The sequence below is a fragment of the Rutidosis leptorrhynchoides genome, chromosome 2, assembly GCF_046630445.1.
Source record: "Rutidosis leptorrhynchoides isolate AG116_Rl617_1_P2 chromosome 2, CSIRO_AGI_Rlap_v1, whole genome shotgun sequence".
NCBI classification, from domain to species: Eukaryota; Viridiplantae; Streptophyta; class Magnoliopsida; order Asterales; family Asteraceae; genus Rutidosis; species Rutidosis leptorrhynchoides.
Window position 1 is genome coordinate 120,801,736 of NC_092334.1, and position 18,194 is coordinate 120,819,929.

The 18,194-nt window shown below is 33.5% G+C and overlaps 2 protein-coding genes across 2 annotated transcripts; both read right to left on the reverse strand.

The window, feature by feature from the left end:
* Positions 1-3,189: 3,189 nt before the first annotated feature.
* LOC139888211 (serine/threonine-protein kinase SRK2A-like) lies at positions 3,190-5,295 on the reverse strand. Its single transcript, XM_071871236.1, has 6 exons — positions 5,180-5,295; positions 4,258-4,359; positions 4,131-4,173; positions 3,924-4,023; positions 3,748-3,839; positions 3,190-3,225 (listed from the first exon to the last, which is right to left on the reverse strand). Exons 1-6 carry the CDS (start codon positions 5,293-5,295, stop codon positions 3,190-3,192), a joined length of 489 nt encoding a protein of 162 aa, XP_071727337.1.
* A 6,683-nt stretch (positions 5,296-11,978) lies between these two features.
* LOC139891332 (protein FAR1-RELATED SEQUENCE 7-like) lies at positions 11,979-17,802 on the reverse strand. The gene is made up of 2 exons (XM_071874289.1): positions 17,469-17,802; positions 11,979-14,651 (listed from the first exon to the last, which is right to left on the reverse strand). The coding sequence occupies exon 2, from the start codon at positions 14,641-14,643 to the stop codon at positions 12,352-12,354; it is 2,292 nt and encodes a 763-aa protein (XP_071730390.1). The 5' UTR covers positions 14,644-14,651; positions 17,469-17,802; the 3' UTR covers positions 11,979-12,351.
* Between the last annotated feature and the right edge of the window lie 392 nt (positions 17,803-18,194).

An 18,194-nucleotide genomic window follows, 5' to 3' on the forward strand; every position in this document is an offset into this window, starting at 1 on the left:
ATTTCAATACACATCCCATACATAGAGATAAAAATCATTCATATGGTGAACACCTGGTAACCGACATTAACAAGATGCATATATATAAGAATATCCCCATTATTCCGGGACACCCTTCGGATATGATATAAATTTCGAAGTACTAAAGCATCCGGTACTTTGGATGGGGTTTGTTAGGCCCAATAGATCTATCTTTAGGATTCGCGTCAATTAGGGTGTCTGTTCCCTAATTCTTAGATTACCAGACTTAATAAAAAGGGGCATATTCGATTTCGATAATTCAACCATAGAATGTAGTTTCACGTACTTGTGTCTATTTTGTAAATCATTTATAAAACCTGCATGTATTCTCATCCCAAAAATATTAGATTTTAAAAGTGGGACTATAACTCACTTTCACAGATTTTTACTTTGTCGGGAAGTAAGACTTGGCCACTGGTTGATTCACGAACCTATAACAATATATACATATATATCAAAGTATGTTTAAAATATATTTACAACACTTTTAATATATTTTGATGTTTTAAGTTTATTAAGTCAGCTGTCCTCGTTAGTAACCTACAACTAGTTGTCCACAGTTAGATGTACAGAAATAAATCGATAAATATTATCTTGAATCAATCCACGACCCAGTGTATACGTATCTCAGTATTGATCACAACTCAAACTATATATATTTTAGAATCAACCTCAACCATGTATAGCTAACTCCAACATTCACATATAGAGTGTCTATGATTGTTCCGAAATATATATAGATGTGTCGACATGATAGGTCGAAACATTGTATACTTGTCTATGGTATCTCAAGATTACATAATATACAATACAAGTTGATTAAGTTATGGTTGGAATAGATTTGTTACCAATTTTCACGTAGCTAAAATGAGAAAAATTATCCAATCTTGTTTTACCCATAACTTCTTCATTTTAAATCCGTTTTGAGTGAATCAAATTGCTATGGTTTCATATTGAACTCTATTTTATGAATCTAAACAGAAAATTATAGGTTTATAGTCGGAAAAATAAGTTACATGTCGTTTTTGTAAAGGTAGTCATTTCAGTCGAAAGAACGACGTCTAGATGACCATTTTAGAAAACATACTTCCACTTTGAGTTTAACCATAATTTTTGGATATAGTTTCATGTTCATAATAAAAATCATTTTCTCAGAATAACAACTTTTAAATCAAAGTTTACCATAGTTTTTAATTAACTAACCCAAAACAGCCCGCGGTGTTACTACGACGGCGTAAATCCGGTTTTACGGTGTTTTTCGTGTTTCCAGGTTTTAAATCATTAAGTTAGCATATCATATAGATATAGAACATGTGTGTAGTTAATTTTAAAAGTCAAGTTAGAAAGATTAACTTTTGTTTGCGAACAAGTTTAGAATTAACTAAACTATGTTCTAGTGATTACGAGTTTAAACCTTCGAATAAGATAGTTTTATATATATGAATCGAATGATATTATGAACATAATTACTACCTCAAGTTTAGTAGGTAAACCTACTGGAAGTGACAAGAAATGATCTAGCTTCAAAGGATCTTGGATGGCTTGAAAGTTCTTGAAGTAGGATCATGACACAAAAATAAGTTCAAGTAAGATTTTTACTCGAATTAAGATAGTTTATAGTTATAGAAATTGAATCAAAGTTTGAATATGAATATTACCTTGAATAAGAAAGATAACCTACTGTATATAACAAAGGTTTCTTGATCTTAGATGATTACTTGGAATGGATTAGAAAGCTTGGAAGTAAATTAGTAAACTTGAAGGGATTTTTGAAGTGTTCTTGAAGTGTTCTTCCTATGATGATTATAGCTTGATTCTTGAAGTGATTTTTGATGAAGATGATGATTAACTACTGGAAAAATACATTCATAATAGTGTGTGTGTGTGTGTGTGTTGAGAGAGAATTAGAAAGAGAATTGGAAGTGAAATGGAGTGAATGATGAGTGGTAATTGGTGAGTGGTGAGTGGGATTAAAAGGAGTTCTAGTTAGTTGACTAGCTCATGGTAGAAGTTAAAATTGATTAGTCATACATGACATAATCAAGAGTGGAATTCCATGCTAGTTCCTATTGGTATATACTCATAGTAAGTACGTTTTGAAGCTGTGTATAATACGGGTAAGAATACGACTAGAATTCTTGATGAAAGAAAAGAATGGAAAAGTAACTGTAACCATTTTCGTTAAGTATGAGTGTTTTGATATATGTCTTGAAGTCTTCCAAAAGTATTTTAATACATCTAAATACACTACTTGTATATACATTTTAAATGAGTCGTTAAGTCATCGTTAGTCGTTACATGTAAGTGTTGTTTTGAAACCTTTAAGTTAACGATCTCAATTAATGTTGTTAACCCATTGTTTATTATATCTAATGAGATGTTAAATTATTATATTATCATGATATTATGATATATTAATATATCTTAATATGATATATATACATTTAAATGTCGTTACCACGATAATCGTTACATATATGTCTCGTTTCGAAATCCTTAAGTTAGTAGTCTTGTTTATATGTATATAACTCATTGTTAATATACTTATGGAGATACTTACTTATCATAATCTCATGTTAACCATATGTATATCCATATATATATCGTCATGTCGTTTTTACAAGTTTTAACGTTCGTGAATCGCCGGTCAACTTGGGTGGTCAATTGTCTATATGAAACATATTTCAATTAATCAAGTCTTAACAAGTTTGATTGCTTAATATGTTGGAAACATTTAATCATGTAAATATCAATCTCAATTAATATATATAAACATGGAAAAGTTCGGGTCACTACAAAAGTCGCTCCAAGTGTATTAATACCGCCTAATGAAACAATTTTCTTCAAATACATATGTTATTTTTGTAATGTACCAATATGACACACTTAATTGTAACCGACCCATTCAACCTCCACCAAAGTTACCCGTGTAAAATCGACAATTTTTTGACCGATTACCCAACACCCTTACCCTCCCATTTTTCTTACTCTCATGAAAATGTTACTGTATAAACAATAATGTACAACACTATTTGTAACCAACAAGCAGAATTTTCTAAATCACAAGCAAGACAAGGGTATTCAAAGCTTGCAGGTTCAGACACTTTAGTAATTCTCTAAAGTGTAACTCCACAAGACCATACATCAGCAGACCACTTTAGTAATTCTCTAAAGTGTAACTCCACAAGACCATACATCAGCAGACTGAACAAACACAAAACCAATATTTGACAATGACCAAAAGTCACAAGCATTATAATTTTTGAAAGTATTGGTACCCTCCGACAAAATGGGTCATGGCCAACAAAAACGAATTTAACAAAATAATGTTTGAATGTGCTTCAGTTACTTATCAGAAAATCAGTTGTTTAAATGTAACATATATGATGATTTATTTAATAACGACGACACTATCCAGTCTCACTTAAATGATTTTATTTAAGAAACTATTAAGTAGAATAAACATTGAACACTCTTTTATATTTGAAAATATACATATCCAAAAGATTTCCCGTTATATACATTCAGCAAAAGACAATTTCTTATCATAAAACAATAATATATATAAAAATTATAAATATATCTTAGAAAAAATCACATCATCAATTTAGTTCGGGGAAAACGTGAAAGTGTACTTATTTCATGTGTTCATGTTATTGGTACAAAAAGCACGCCCATCATTTCAAAAAACACTTCAATATAAAATTGAATGCTTAAAACATTTACCTTGCAATCATACTCTCGATGAGAAAGAACCTCAGGGCAATGTATGCAGAGGTTCCAACCGTCGATTTCGGTCTCGAATGAAACATAGATGACTGCAAATGAATGCAAATGAATCAAGACAATTAGCATCATTTTATAAACAAATTAGATTCAAATTCAAATGTACTTTAAATTACAGAACACCTTTAAATAGAAAAAATCACGTATTTGCATGCGTGGTGCAGGGCTACCTTCTGCAATCGTGTTCTCAAGCTTCAAATCTCTATGGCATATTTGCTGCACAATGTCAATGCTTTAGAAAAAGATTTATTCATGAGTTAAATCATATTTGTATATTATCGTGTAAGAGTTGATCTTAAAAACTTGTTTTACCATCAAATGACAGTAGTGAACTCCTGAAATAAGCTACTGTAAGAAGTATTTTGCCTGAAATATTGACAAATAGCAACATGAAAGAAGAGTGTATGGCTAAATTTAAAGAACGTAAATATATATTATAACAACTTGGACCTAATCTTCACTAAATCTTCCAGCATTGCATATCCTATCGAAAAGCTCTCCTCCTGCTGCATACTCCATGAAAATAGCAAGGTGGGTCGGAGTGAGTACGACCTAGAGATAAACCAACATGATTTCAAGCATAAGATCGAAAATATTATATGGTTACATATAATAAAAGAGGCTTAATGGGCGGGACGATTACAAAACAATATTATTACAAATATAATCTTATAATTGTACCAAGAATTAACCTTATTTGTTGTAGCTTCCGCTTTTGTGGTGGCGCCATTCACATTCCTGTACAGCTGCTCAGTTTGTTAATTTGCATTGCATTCTCCAGTTCACCATCTCAGAGCCTTCAATAGAAGTCTATGTCTCGGCCTGTAGGCAACTACCAAAGTGAAAGTAAAAAGCTTTTAGGGTGCAAATCAACTCTAACTTTTTGATCTTCTTTCACAGCATTTCATCTATTTCGTCTTCTCCTCTATTTATTTGACCATCTGTTTAAACTCATGGTTTCTGAAAGCACGTAAATTAACAGTTGTAAATCATTATGTCTACGCGATACTTAAAATCAACAGAAAGTAAAGTCTAAAAGTATCCACTCTTTATATTTTGAAAATTTTATGTGGTCTATGTGATAAAGAGGTATGATTCAATGCTCTCAAACATTGTTGATGTCACAGACAAGAGACTTGTTTGTTATATTCCTATTATTGAAGATCGATTACTGTACTTTTTTGGTGTTAGGGATGATTATCAAATTCTGAAATTTATAGTTTTTAATATATTGAAAAAGTAATAAACATGAAGGTTGTGAGAAACTAAGATTTTATAAACAAAAGGTGATCATAAAAAGTTATTGTTTAAATATATTTAGGCATATAAGTGTAGGAAAACTATCACAAAGGGGAAATTAATCGTTTTTTACCTGAACCGTATACGCAACAGCTCACGAGCCACATGGGAGTGCTCTGATAGTGATGTACAAATCTGGTTCTCATCCTGATCAGCACATTCAGTTTCCACATCACTTGCATTGCTCATTGAAAGCTCTCTCAAGTGATCACCCTCGCTTGAAAGGCTACTCCTTGTAAAAGCGAGTGACGATGTTTTAGTTTTGGTTCATGAGGGTAGAAAATTTGAAGCCGCTGATCCTTGATAAGTGGCGATGTAACTGGTTTTTAACCATCAGACTCGATTTTTGAACCCTGCAAGGACAAAATAGCAATTTATCATTAAAAAGATGACAACGCCCATAATGAAGCCTATACATCATTACCTAGAAACAATAAAAATAACAGATCGTAAAGAACAACTCAATGTTGATTAATGTTACAAATAGTGTACCTTTTTACTTATGTGTATATTTGTTATCATTATAGTGAAAAAAAACTTCATAACAACAATAACTGTTGTAGAAAATATTTACTTTCAGGTTCAACATGTTGCATTTACTTATGATCAGGTCAATTTTGCATTATGTTTTATCTCAATGAGTCAGCTAGTGGAACTCGTCCAATTACTACTTTCAATGCACACGACATCCAGAATCCTTTTATTCCTAGATTTAGAGAAGTATCTTTAAGTTTGAAACAATGTTGCTTTTGTGTTATCGAAAATTGCATAGTAAAAAAGGTACTCTAATCAATGATTATATTATTTCACAATTATATAGTAAATAATATAATGATTATTCGTTATATATGAGTATTCGTTAGTTTCGCTGGAAAAAAAAATAGTAAATCATACTTCTTTCATAGTTGTGGTATCGCTATTCTTTTCCATTTTTTTGAAACTGAAAACAGGCATAAAGTGTTTTGGGAAAATCCAGCCTGAAACGACCCAACTTGTTTCAACATGTACCAAAAAAGACGCATTTCGACCCTGACCCACCCCTTTTGTCACTTATAGTAAAAAGCATACCATTTCCATCACGATCAGCACAAACAATCAAGTAGTTACCTATTAATCTCTTACCCTAATTGAAGCACAACACATCGCAAAAATCACCAGGAACCTTAATTACTTCCCGCTTGGTATCTTCATTAATCGCTTGAAATATGCACACCCGATTGCATAAATCATAGATGATATATGAAAAAACAGATTGATCGAAGCCTTAAATCAGAAATACTCACCCGCGGTTAATGAAATCTGATTCCTGCAATTGAATTGTGATATTTTACTTGTGAATGTGATACAGGATTTTGATCGATGGATGATAGCAGTTGGAGCAAAATTATATTGTACTCACTAAGTCACTGATGCATATCAGCTATGATAACACAATTGGAGCGAAAAATTAACCAACTCGATGTGTGCCACAATTAACAAATAACAATTTAATAATTAATAATAAAATTATAAAAAAAATTAATAAAACTTCTATGTCGGATACTCAACTTCAGTTGTTTCTTAATCCACCCTAACTATTCGATCATAATCCTGTATTACACAATCACGCATAATTAATTTTACATATGCACCAAACAACTTCCTGTAAAAGGATTTTTTGTTGCAAGAATTTCGAATTTTAAAACCCTAATTATGCATGCAATATAAATAATGTCAGTGATAAATCAAAACGCAGATTTAGAAATACAAACCTCGTAAGTCGATTATTGCTACAACTAATAATTTTGAGAGGAATCTAGGACGATACACCTTTAGGTACAATAACATCAAGATTATCCACCTTGATTCTTGGATTGAACACACCTTTAATTGTTTTAATCGTGAGACAATATCAGAAATACTCACACGCGATTAATGAAAACTGATTTGAACCTAAAAGAAGCAATGTCGGTGAGCTAATGCACTTTTCCCATATGGTTTGAGGTATAGGGGAGGGTTTCCTCCCGGCAGCGATGGGTGGGGTTATTTTCGTTGCATTTGCATAGTCGAAACGGGAGATGATCGCAACGGGTGGTTTAGTCCCCTCGGTTGATCTCAATCGTTGTTCCAAAAAAAAAAAATTGATAAACGAAATAGATACATTATATAATTTCATAATCAGAATAAATGTGTCACTAAGAAACTCAACTGGATATCATTCTGTCCATTCTATTGTTATTTACGTTTACTGGTATATCAATATAGCGGCAATTTAGCGGCAATTTATTATTCAATTTGTTATGTAAATTGTATTCCGTAGTTAATTTTATAAGTATATAATAAAAGAAAGAATAGCTACTGCTCTTAATAATAATAATATTAGTAAAAGTTGTAAAACTACATTATGTCGGTTTAACTTCGAATGTTGATTCAGCAATGAGTTTATGCAATGACACAATGATCCGTAACTGAATCCGAGAAAAAAAAACCTATCCGAGAAATAAAATACATATAATATGAGTTTGATTCAAATTCAAATATGTATTGCTTGTCCCTAAAGTAAAAGAAGAAAATAAGACTCCCAACCATATTAGGAGTCCTAATAATTCAAGGTGTCTTAGTTATGAAGTATTTGTTTTGTTTATATATAAATAGTGAACGGATGTAATCAAAAGGGGGGCCTCTGTTTTTACGTAGAATGCATTGTAAAAGTAGAGAGAATTAATAAAAGTTTTTTTTTCCATACTTGCTATTTTGCTTACGTTTTGTTACAAGTTCAATCACAACAGCAATCAACAAGCATCCTTACGGTTATTATCAAACCCATATAATCGTAACGGATCAAGTGGTATCTAGAGCTTTTGTTCCTACCTGTGTATGGTGCAAACTAAATCCGCGTATAAAGAATAAGGTGAACCGTTATTGGAGTTACAACAACACCGAAAAACAACCTCGAAACAAGAAACAATCAAGATGACGACTGAAGGAACTTCTAATCAGAATGAGCTATCCACAAAGGTGGATCAGCTAACCACTCAACTCGCATCGGTGTTGGAATGGATATCAACCCAGCCGAAACCCAAGGCTCGCGAAACCCTAAAGAAGAAACCGAAGGGAGACGAGTCCGAAGAGGAGAGTGAGACTGAAGAAGAATCAGGAAGTGACACTGAATCATCAGGAAGACGGGATTCAAGCAGGCCGTTCAAAGTTGAGGCTAAAATCGATATTCCATCCTATGATGGTACTGTCGATGCCGAAAAGCTCGATTCAGTTACGGATCACACAAGGTTATAAATTATGAAGCTTGCTAAAGAAAATATTAAAAAATATATTGAGAGAACCATCACTTTTGTTCCACATTGTTGAATGTTCCTTATGATAAACAAAAACGGTTTATGATTAGAAGGTAATATCAATGTTTGAATGTTTGAAAATGACGATTCATAAGAAATAAATAACAATCACTTTCACATTATTCCAAATATAAGAAACAACTTAATTCCAAAGAAAATTGAAATCTTCACTTGAAAGCACTCAAAAAAAGGATATCAACCCGGGTGGAGCTCGACAAAAAATGTATACATCTTGATTCGGTGAGGTGTCTGATGTGTGATGACGACTTAGAGACGGCAGAACACGCTCTTTTGTTTTGTAGGTTCGCGATGGAGGTATGGGCTCATGTATTTCAATGGTGGAATCTTGGGAACGTTTCGACCCTTTCTATTACTGAAACATTTAAAGACGCGTGTCCATATTCTTCTTCGAATGAGATCGGTATTATATGGCAAGCAGTCAAATGGGTTAGTGGATATTTGATATGGAAAAATCGTAACCACAAGGTATCCGGCAAGAAATCTTTGACTATTCCAATAATCCTAAGTGAAATACAATGCAAAAGCTACGAGTGGATTACTAAAAGATCTTCGAAATACAAGTTTGATTGGCTTCAATGGCTCACACAGCCGTATTCATATGGAACTGTAACTCATCGGGCTGGGGTGGGCTAACTCAGTATTTGAATGATCCAGGATGTAGGCGCTTTCTTTTAGAGTTATATCAGTCGAGTTGTAATTTTGTAATCGTGTTGTTTTATGTTATTGTAAAGTGATCTGCTCGGGTCTTCATGGGCTAAAGGTGAGTATTCCTGGGCCTGTGTGATGTATATATGTAATATGTTGTAAATCATTTATAGAAATAAAATTAGAAAATTTCTAATGACAACCCTAAGGGTTGTCTTTAAAAAATTAAGACATGCTTAATTTATTTGTACATTATAATTAACCACCCACTCCATGAAATAACCACCTCCAACAATCAAGTTATACCACTATTTTATGCATCAATTACTTCTTAATGACAACCCTTAGGGTTGTCATTAGAAAACTTCATAAAATTAACTGGCTTTAAAAAAAAAAAATCACTTTCACGTTATTTCTTTGATGTCATGTTTTCACTATGACAAAAACAATCACAAGGTTAGGACACTACAGTAAAACAGAACGTAGATCTACCAATTCGAGCCTCCCGTATCTCATGCCAAACCATAAATCATTTTCTCTATCTGATGTATTATGTATGATATGTTTCACTTTGTAAAGTCTAATTAAAATATTGATTTGAAGGTAATGATTTTATATAAAGACAAACAACTCGAAAACCACAAATGCTGCAAAACTTTTTGTAGACGACATTCAATATAGTGTGTTTTTTTATTATAGTAATTCAACAGCATTATTTTTTTTATTTTTAGGAAAGTTGCAAGTAATCTTTTAATGTTTGTGCATCGTATAGACTAAAACCTAGTACTGAGTGGATACTTCAGGTCAGGGATAACATTAAATGCAATGCCATAGTTCAGCGGAGTCGAACTCTTGACCTCTCATTAAGAGAGGCATATCACTACCAGTTAAGCTTCAACTCAATGTTAAAACCTAGTAGTATATAGTATATATTTATATATATAATTATAAATAAAATAATTATCCTTAGCTCGTCTAACTCAACCACTAAACTAAAAAGTAAGATTTAAGAATTCAAAATTTGAACATTGAAACTATAGATCGCTACGACTTGCCATTAGTTAATACGTAAAGATGATAACAGACTCCTACTTGACAAGTGGAAAATTATTAAGATTAAGATTTAAAATTAAGGGTTAAAGTCAAAAATAAATTATGTATATTCACTTTTGTACCATCATAGATTATATACCTCAAATACTCTCACTATAGGTTATAAGTTATATACTTTAAAAAGTGTACTAATATAAACTACAGTACTATTCTTTTTTAACCTGTAATCAAAACACTGAATAACGTATCATCTTAGTTAGCGCTAAGTTGTCATGCCACATCGAATTAGGTGTCATGTCATCCAAAGTGTCATTTTATTTATTTACTTATAATTAAGTGTATTTCATAAAAGTGAGATTTTTATTTATTTTTTTTAATTAAGTGATTCCATGTCTGGTTCATCATCATTATCGATCAAAGCAAAAGACAAAGTAAACAAGGATTTGTTGTTCATCATCATCATCATCATCATCATCAAAAGACGATGTTTTACAGGTCTAAAATTTATTTTTAGGGTTTTTGTGTTTGGGGATACATTCAGGGGCGGAACTTAGTTATATCCGGAGGGGGTGCCCGCCCCCTCCGGATTTGAAAAAAAAAAAAAATTTACACTAAAAAAATTTTTTTTTACTAACAAATAAGGTTTTTTTTAGTGTTTACCCTCCTGACATTGAAACTTTTATTAAATTTTTACATTCGCCCCACCTGTGTCCGAGTTCAAGTTCCGCCACTGGATACATTGTAGCAAGAAAAAATTGTGGTTGCTCAAATGCTGCGAAGTAGCATACAACCGTGGGTATAACCATCACAAATCTTTGGAGGTTGAAGATGATGATATTGTTCAAAGTGCCCATCTTCTTGTTGTTCTTCAAGGAATTGACATCCGGATATAACCATCAACACCATATCTCAATCGATGGATGTGACTCAACTGTTTAAGTTTAAGATTAACGACTTGGAAGAAATCGTTAATCAGGCAGGATTTAAAACTCATGAAAATTTGATTCTACCATTTTCATGGCGTCTATTATTATTTTTTATTTTAGTATTTTTATGTTTTATTTTTTATAAAAAAAACTACTTCTTACTTAAAGGTCGGAGGTCCTCTCGGAAGAAATCTCTTTATCCGTCGAATAAAGAGAGAGATGACTTTCTCTACTCTTAAAAGTGTTTCACTCAGGATGGAGAAATGACTTGTCTTTATTCTTGGATAGTGGAAGGATCGTGTACATATCACCTCCTCCATACACCACTCATGTGATATTGAATTTTGTTGTTGTGTGACTTGGAAGAAATCGATCTGAAACACAGATCCTTTTTCACATCGTTTACCAATTAATTTGTGAAACCCACTAATTTGTCTACTAAATTTGTGAAACCCATTAATTAGTGAACCCCACTTGACAATCAGTTTGTCAACCACTTAATTGGTGAAATCCACTCATCGATCTGGAAATATTTTACCGGTTGTAAATAAAAGGATGAAAATATTTATAGTTATATTTTATTTATTATGTTTATATCTGAGTTGTAATTAGAATGATGAAAATACCTTAAAAAAAAAAAAAAAAGGAGAGGTGACTACCTGGTAGCAGGTAAAGAGTAAACTTTTTGAAAATATATAACCGACACCAAGATTATTTAATGTATATAACCTATAATGTAACAAAAATGAAACAAAAATGAAAGTATATAGTCTAACCCTAAGATTAAAGATAAGTAGATGACCCGTGTTTTCCTTGCAAAATATCTTACCTTTTAGAGATTTGTTTTTGGGTCCAAACTCAACCATACACATGTCAACCCGAAAGGAAAAAAATATATGTTTTGACTTTTGACCCATTACTGACCCACCTATTTTGCCACCTCTCTTCCAAGGCTTGCAAAAACAACAACTACCCATTTGGCAACATGAAGCTAGCCACAAAAGAGTGTGCTACTACTCAAAATGTAGAAAAGCTTGAAAGGAGCAAATTACAAACACATGGCATGGTTTTGTTCTAATTATTTAGGGAACAAAATTCCAACCAAAATACATTGCAAAATTCAACAACCAGATATTTAGCCATCCATGCATGCAAATTTCATGATATTGTAATCTTTAACCCTAGAAACAGACCTTAAACTTCAAAATAATAAAAGTAAAGTAGATGAGAACTACAAACGGACCTTTGTTTTTTAATATATTCTTCTATCAATTATGCCAACACAGATTACGCCTACCTTCTTGCAATATCTCAAACGCCAATTTGTATCTTTCTATAGATGCTGCACCCGCGTCAATATAGCTATGAGCTTCTTCTCTTAAACTCCACACCATCAACGCTTTAAAATCCTGGGACCCACCTCCAGATTCAGCATCACGAAGAATACCATATTTAGCACTTTTCGTCCACCTATGCAAAATGTAACGAGACGGGATTTCTCTTACATTCATTATTTGGAACACTTTTAATGCGTGCCTACACAAAACACCCTCAAATTCAAACATCCTGCAACTGCAACTGATATTAAGATTCGAAGCATTAAAAGCAACAGTATTTCGCTCGTCTCCATTACCACATCTCTGAACTAAATATCGACTAATTGCACCCTCGATGTTTATTTTTATCCCGACATAACTGTAACTTTCTAGAAGCTCTTTTTGGAATACTTTGAATACAGTTATTGTGTAATGTCGTCTGCATTGCTCCTCTAACGGGTCTTTTGTGTGAAGAACGGTTTGTAAGTTGAATGAATTATAATCCTCTTTTCGTTCTTCTTCACGATTATGCTCAATTGCTTTCTCGTAACGCATGATAAATTCATTAAGCGGGACTTGAGACGTTAAAATCGCTCCGAAATAAGATTTGATTGTCCCGTCAACTGGGATGCCAGCAAAAAAAGATCCCCGTAAATGTAACGGGACCCAGCTTTTTCTCATTTTGTACATCTCTTTACACCAACTGTTGTCTTTTAAGTTATATTTCGACATAAGCACACCCCATGAAGAGTCAAACTCACTAGCGGTTTGACTTTGTGCAATGCAAGTTTCGTATTCGAAATTGAACTCTTCCATGGACCGTAACGCCCCTAAATTTTCATGTTCTTTAGCAAGAATCTGCCATGGAGAAAACCGATGATGGGCCCCGGGGAAAACATGAGCAATTGAATTTTGTATCGATTTGTCTTGATCTGCAATTATGGACACGGGACATTTTCCCGACATTGCGCGGGCCCACGCGTTAAATACCCACGTAAACGACTCTTCAGATTCTTCTGAAATTAAAGCACATCCTAGAAGAACAGGTTGTCTATGATGATTTACACCAATAAAAGAAGCAAAAGGAACAGTGTAACTCGATCTCCTATACGATGTATCGAAAACAATCGCATCACCAAATTGAGTACAAGAGAATCTGGACCGTCCATCTGCCCAGAAAACACTCATGCATCTGCTATCATCAACTTCAATAGCATAAAAGAACCCTGTGTCTTCAGCCTGACGGGTTTGAAAATACTCGAGAAGCACGTTATACCACCGACTACCAATCCCGCCTCCTCTATCTCTAGTTACTAAACTAAGCCCACCGTTTGTTTCAAGTAAATCCAAATTTTCCAACCCGTTAGTTAATTCTTCCTTAAAATGTTTAGGTGTTTTTTGACTTGTGTCTTCGGGAGAATCAAGTTCGTGATTATGTTCTTTTGAAAGACGGTCAACTACCCATCGACCCGAATCTTGTCTTTGTATTCTCATAAATGCACCACACCCGACTCGTGAAGGGTGTTGATGTCCTTCTTTTGAGCACACGAATCTTCTAGAAGTTATCGAGCCGTCATTTTTTGACCGAAAGAGTTGACCTATACGTACTTTGAAACCCATGCTGGCTGCATAAGTGTAGTAAAACTTGTAAGCCTCGTTAGCAGATGTGAAATCGAGACCCTTGCATGGTTCACCTCTAGGTTCGGGTTCTAGTTCTTCTCGTTTGAGACGTTTAAGATCAATAACACCAGACGGGCCATCATTTTCAAGTGATCGAATCCCGGTTCTTGATGACACAACTGGTGCCTGTTTTGGGCGGGATTGAGGTTTTCTTTGTATAATCGGGGTACGAGTTTCACCTGAAAGATCGAGATCGTGATTGTGCTCTTTTTTAATGTTTGCTAGAACCCATTTTCCATTATCGCCCTTTTGTACTCTTATGAAAGCGGGACAACCTGTTCGTACGGGGGTTTGAAAACCTTCTCTTGAACAAACGTATCGTCTTGAAATAACTGACCCGTCAACTCGGGATCTATAGAGTTGACCGATTCGGATTTTGAATCCGGATTGAGTTGCATAAGAAGTATAAAATTCTTGTGCGGCTTCGGCTGAATCGAATTCTAACCCAACGTATGGTTCGAATCTAGAATCTCCTTCATTTTCTCTTTGACCGTTGCTTATGAAAACTAACGGACCTGGTTTTCCTGTTACAGTCATGGTGTTGCCTAAATCTTGCAGATTCATATCAGTTCCTGAAACATAACGCAAATAGCAGGTCACGTTTTCAGCTGTAGAAAAATCAACCGCATTTTAGCAAATAATTCATATCACAAGTTAAATGATTACAAGGTCTTGCTTAGTAAACGATTGAGTGTGTGCATTTAAAAGAGTTTATAAACTGACAAATAATTATCCCTCTATACGATAGTGAATGCAAAATATGACTACCAGTTAAATATATTAGATGCCCCTGTAGGATGACTATTTAATAACTCTGGTGGGCTAAAGTTAATGTCACATACATGTTAGATTAATTACTGCCATGCGTATAAAGATATTCCTGATTAAATCTTGTTAGGACCTGACAACAATACTAAGATTTTGTGAAGTGAAAACAATCCTTAACTAAACAAGACTAATACTCTGAATTAATCAACTTGTTCAACTTGTAATACTTCTGATAAATAAGTCTAATACTTCCATCTATCCAATTAATCAGATTCAGTAAAGTGAAAACAATCCCCCTAACCTTCTGTTTATATAAAAGCCAAACTAAGAATTCTAACTTGTTCAAGATGCTAATCACAAATGACAATCCTTAACTATGAGCAAGACTTAACACTGTCTTCAAATTTTACTTATCTAACATTTTTAATACTTCCCATAAAATAATAATAATCATACGAATAATAATAAGACTTCACAAATGTTTAGTTAAAATGGACACATTGCATCATCATGGGGTCCTACGTAGAAGTAAATGTTGTATTTATTGGGGGATACGAATCAAAGGAATATCAAACACTGTGCTTTGAAGATAAAATGGATATTTTTATGTTAAACACAAGGGATCTGCCATATCAAATAATTCAAATATAAAGCGACCGGAAAGCACTATGTCCATGCTTTCATAAGACCAAATTCCCGAGTTTTTGAAACATATAGAAACTTGTGTGATCGTGCAAAAAAAACTGAGGCCACTAAATAATTATGTTTGAGAAAACAGTTGCTGTTTTACTACGTTTACCTAATCTTCCAAAGAAAGAACCAGAGCTTCGTTTATGCATCCTTCTTTACAAATCTATGTCGCAAAGATCGTGTTTTGACAAGTGAATAGTAAGGGGTTAAAACTAGGCTCCCGGATAGAGTTTCTTATAAAAACTTTATGAAAATAAACTGAAGATTTGCTCTTCAAAAAATAATAATAAATAAACTGAAAATTTTGCAAGAAAGGGCTTTTTCTCTAAACTATTATGACGATCTAAAACTTAATTTAGAGAGCCAGATAGTTAACAAGAGGGTTCCAAAAGGAGGATAAGAGATTAGATCAAAGTTCTAAATCCTTTCAAATGAAAACATCACACAAACCTAAACTACGACTCGGATAGAGATGTAAAGTAATAGGATGACTTTGATTCTTTTTTATTATGAGTTTCTGGAATGAAAACTGAATATCGTGTTGGTCCTCCTCAAAAAAACACCTTCCCTTTTTGAACCCATCTTTAAAGATAGAGACCAGAAAGTCGATAAATTTAATTTTACAGTTAAAAGGTCTCCAAAATTTATTCCATTATTATACCGAAATGAGTGAAGTGAAACTCAAACAGAAAAAAGATTCTATAATTATTTATAATTATTTCATATAGATGTATACCAGAAATATATCATCTCCGAGCCATAGACACAGAATGATCACCTATAACATTGCGGGTGTTACTCATATATTTGATCGCATGAGATAGTATTCATACACGAGAATGGACAACATTGCATTTTAAGATAAACAAATTAGAATTGAGGATTATAGTGCTAGATCAAGTAACAGTGTAGGTCATCAGTAAAAAGTAGTGACATATACACTAAACTATAGTCATGTAAATGACATAATGTCGCTAATTTTTGAATAGAGTCGCAGGGAAGAAGGAAATATAGGATGAATCAGAGAAGAGGCTTAAGATAGTAATAAATTGCCTTTCATTTGATATTTTTAAATTTTAAAAAACAAATCTAACACATAATGACAATGAAACTAAGGTTTAATAGGTCCAAATTTCATAGGATCAACTATGTGTCTACGTCAATGGAGCAAACATTTTCAACCAGACACATAACTTGTTAAGAACCAACAACGACATATGTCAATGCTAATATGTATCTTCTCTGGTGTATTAGCTACAGACACCTCGTGCTAAATGCAACAATAAACTGAACTGTTTCCTTGAATATAACCAGTCATCCACTCTTTCCATCAGTTCATACCCTCTATGCAGCCATGTCTTGAAACCAAAAAGTACAAGGTAAATAAGCCCCCACCGCCCATGCAATCGAAAAGACTTCAAAATATCAAACACGTTAAATAACTCCAACTATAACCTCATTGTGATCCTATAAACCATGACTTCACTGTCAGCTCAAGATAAAGTAATTTACTCATATCTTCTAACAGTCCGTCCGTATACCAATCCAAAAGGTTAACAATGCCTAATCACCTATGATCACACAAGTTTTCTACTCTCATCACAAATACATTTATAAAGACATGTTTCTAATCTTATATGAAAACTTCAGCATGTATAAACAAATTTAAACATATTCGTTAGCATGCAATAACACAAATATCGTTTCCGCATTCGAATACGACTAACTTTAAACCTAAATCTCCAATTCAGCTCTTATGGCTTTATCAAATAACTCTACAGCAAAGCAACAAATGCTAATTTCAGATATAGCTAGTAGATACATAAACAACAAACACACACAAATAAACTAGCTCATACGAAACTATAATATAATTATAACACATCGAAATGCAGCAATTTAACAAAATCGTATAAATTAGGGTTTAATACCTTTGCATATCGGTAGTTTTTCGTTCAATTAGAGTTTCAGCGCAGCCAAAAATACTAGATCATCAGCAGAAAATAACATAATCATTCCGTACTATAAACGGATAAACCTCGCAGAAGCATAATTATCGTGGTTTATATTTAAGGCGCTCTAAGAATGAGGGAAATGGACACGAATCGTACATATTTGAGCGCGACTTGATCTGAGGAAAATTTGAGAAACTGAAAAAGGAGTATGTGCTATTGAAATCGAGCTCGATTGAAGACGAATTTTTGTTAATTTTGAGTGTGTATTGTAGGAGGGAGTGCGGTTGTTTTTGGTACTGTGGGTGAGTGTTCTTTGTATCGACGGTGGGGCCTTTTTAGCACAGAGAAATTATATCATCGCTTGTCATAGAAACTTATCCAATAAAGGCAATTTTAGTATAAAAAAATTAAATAAGAAAAGTAATTTGAGAAAAAATTGTGTCACATTTTGTAAGTTAAAGTTAGTTTTTCTTTTTAACGGCGATATCGACATCGAGTGATTTCATTTATTACCCATACACGCGTTAAGTGGAAGCTCAATTCGCGACGATGTTGGTAGTACCATCGAAGGTTGGGGAAAAACCCCAAAGACCTTCTCAAATCGCATTGATGTTGGCAATATCATCAAAGGTTGGAAACTCCCTAATTGAATTGAGAATCGAACATGAGTTTCCAGTACCCTAAGTTGGATCTCAGCCCATA

Excerpts from the sequence above, each read along its gene's own strand:
- LOC139888211 (XM_071871236.1), bottom strand. The coding sequence starts at position 5,295 with ATGAGCAATGCAAGTGATGTGGAAACTGAATGTGCTGATCAGGATGAG. Across the intron at positions 4,360-5,179 it reads CTGTTGCGTATACGGTTCAG|GTCGTACTCACTCCGACCCA; the intron begins GTAAAAAACGAT and ends GTTTATCTCTAG. Across the intron at positions 4,174-4,257 it reads GAAGATTTAGTGAAGATTAG|GCAAAATACTTCTTACAGTA; the intron begins GTCCAAGTTGTT and ends TCAATATTTCAG.
- LOC139891332 (XM_071874289.1), bottom strand. The coding sequence starts at position 14,643 with ATGAATCTGCAAGATTTAGGCAACACCATGACTGTAACAGGAAAACCA.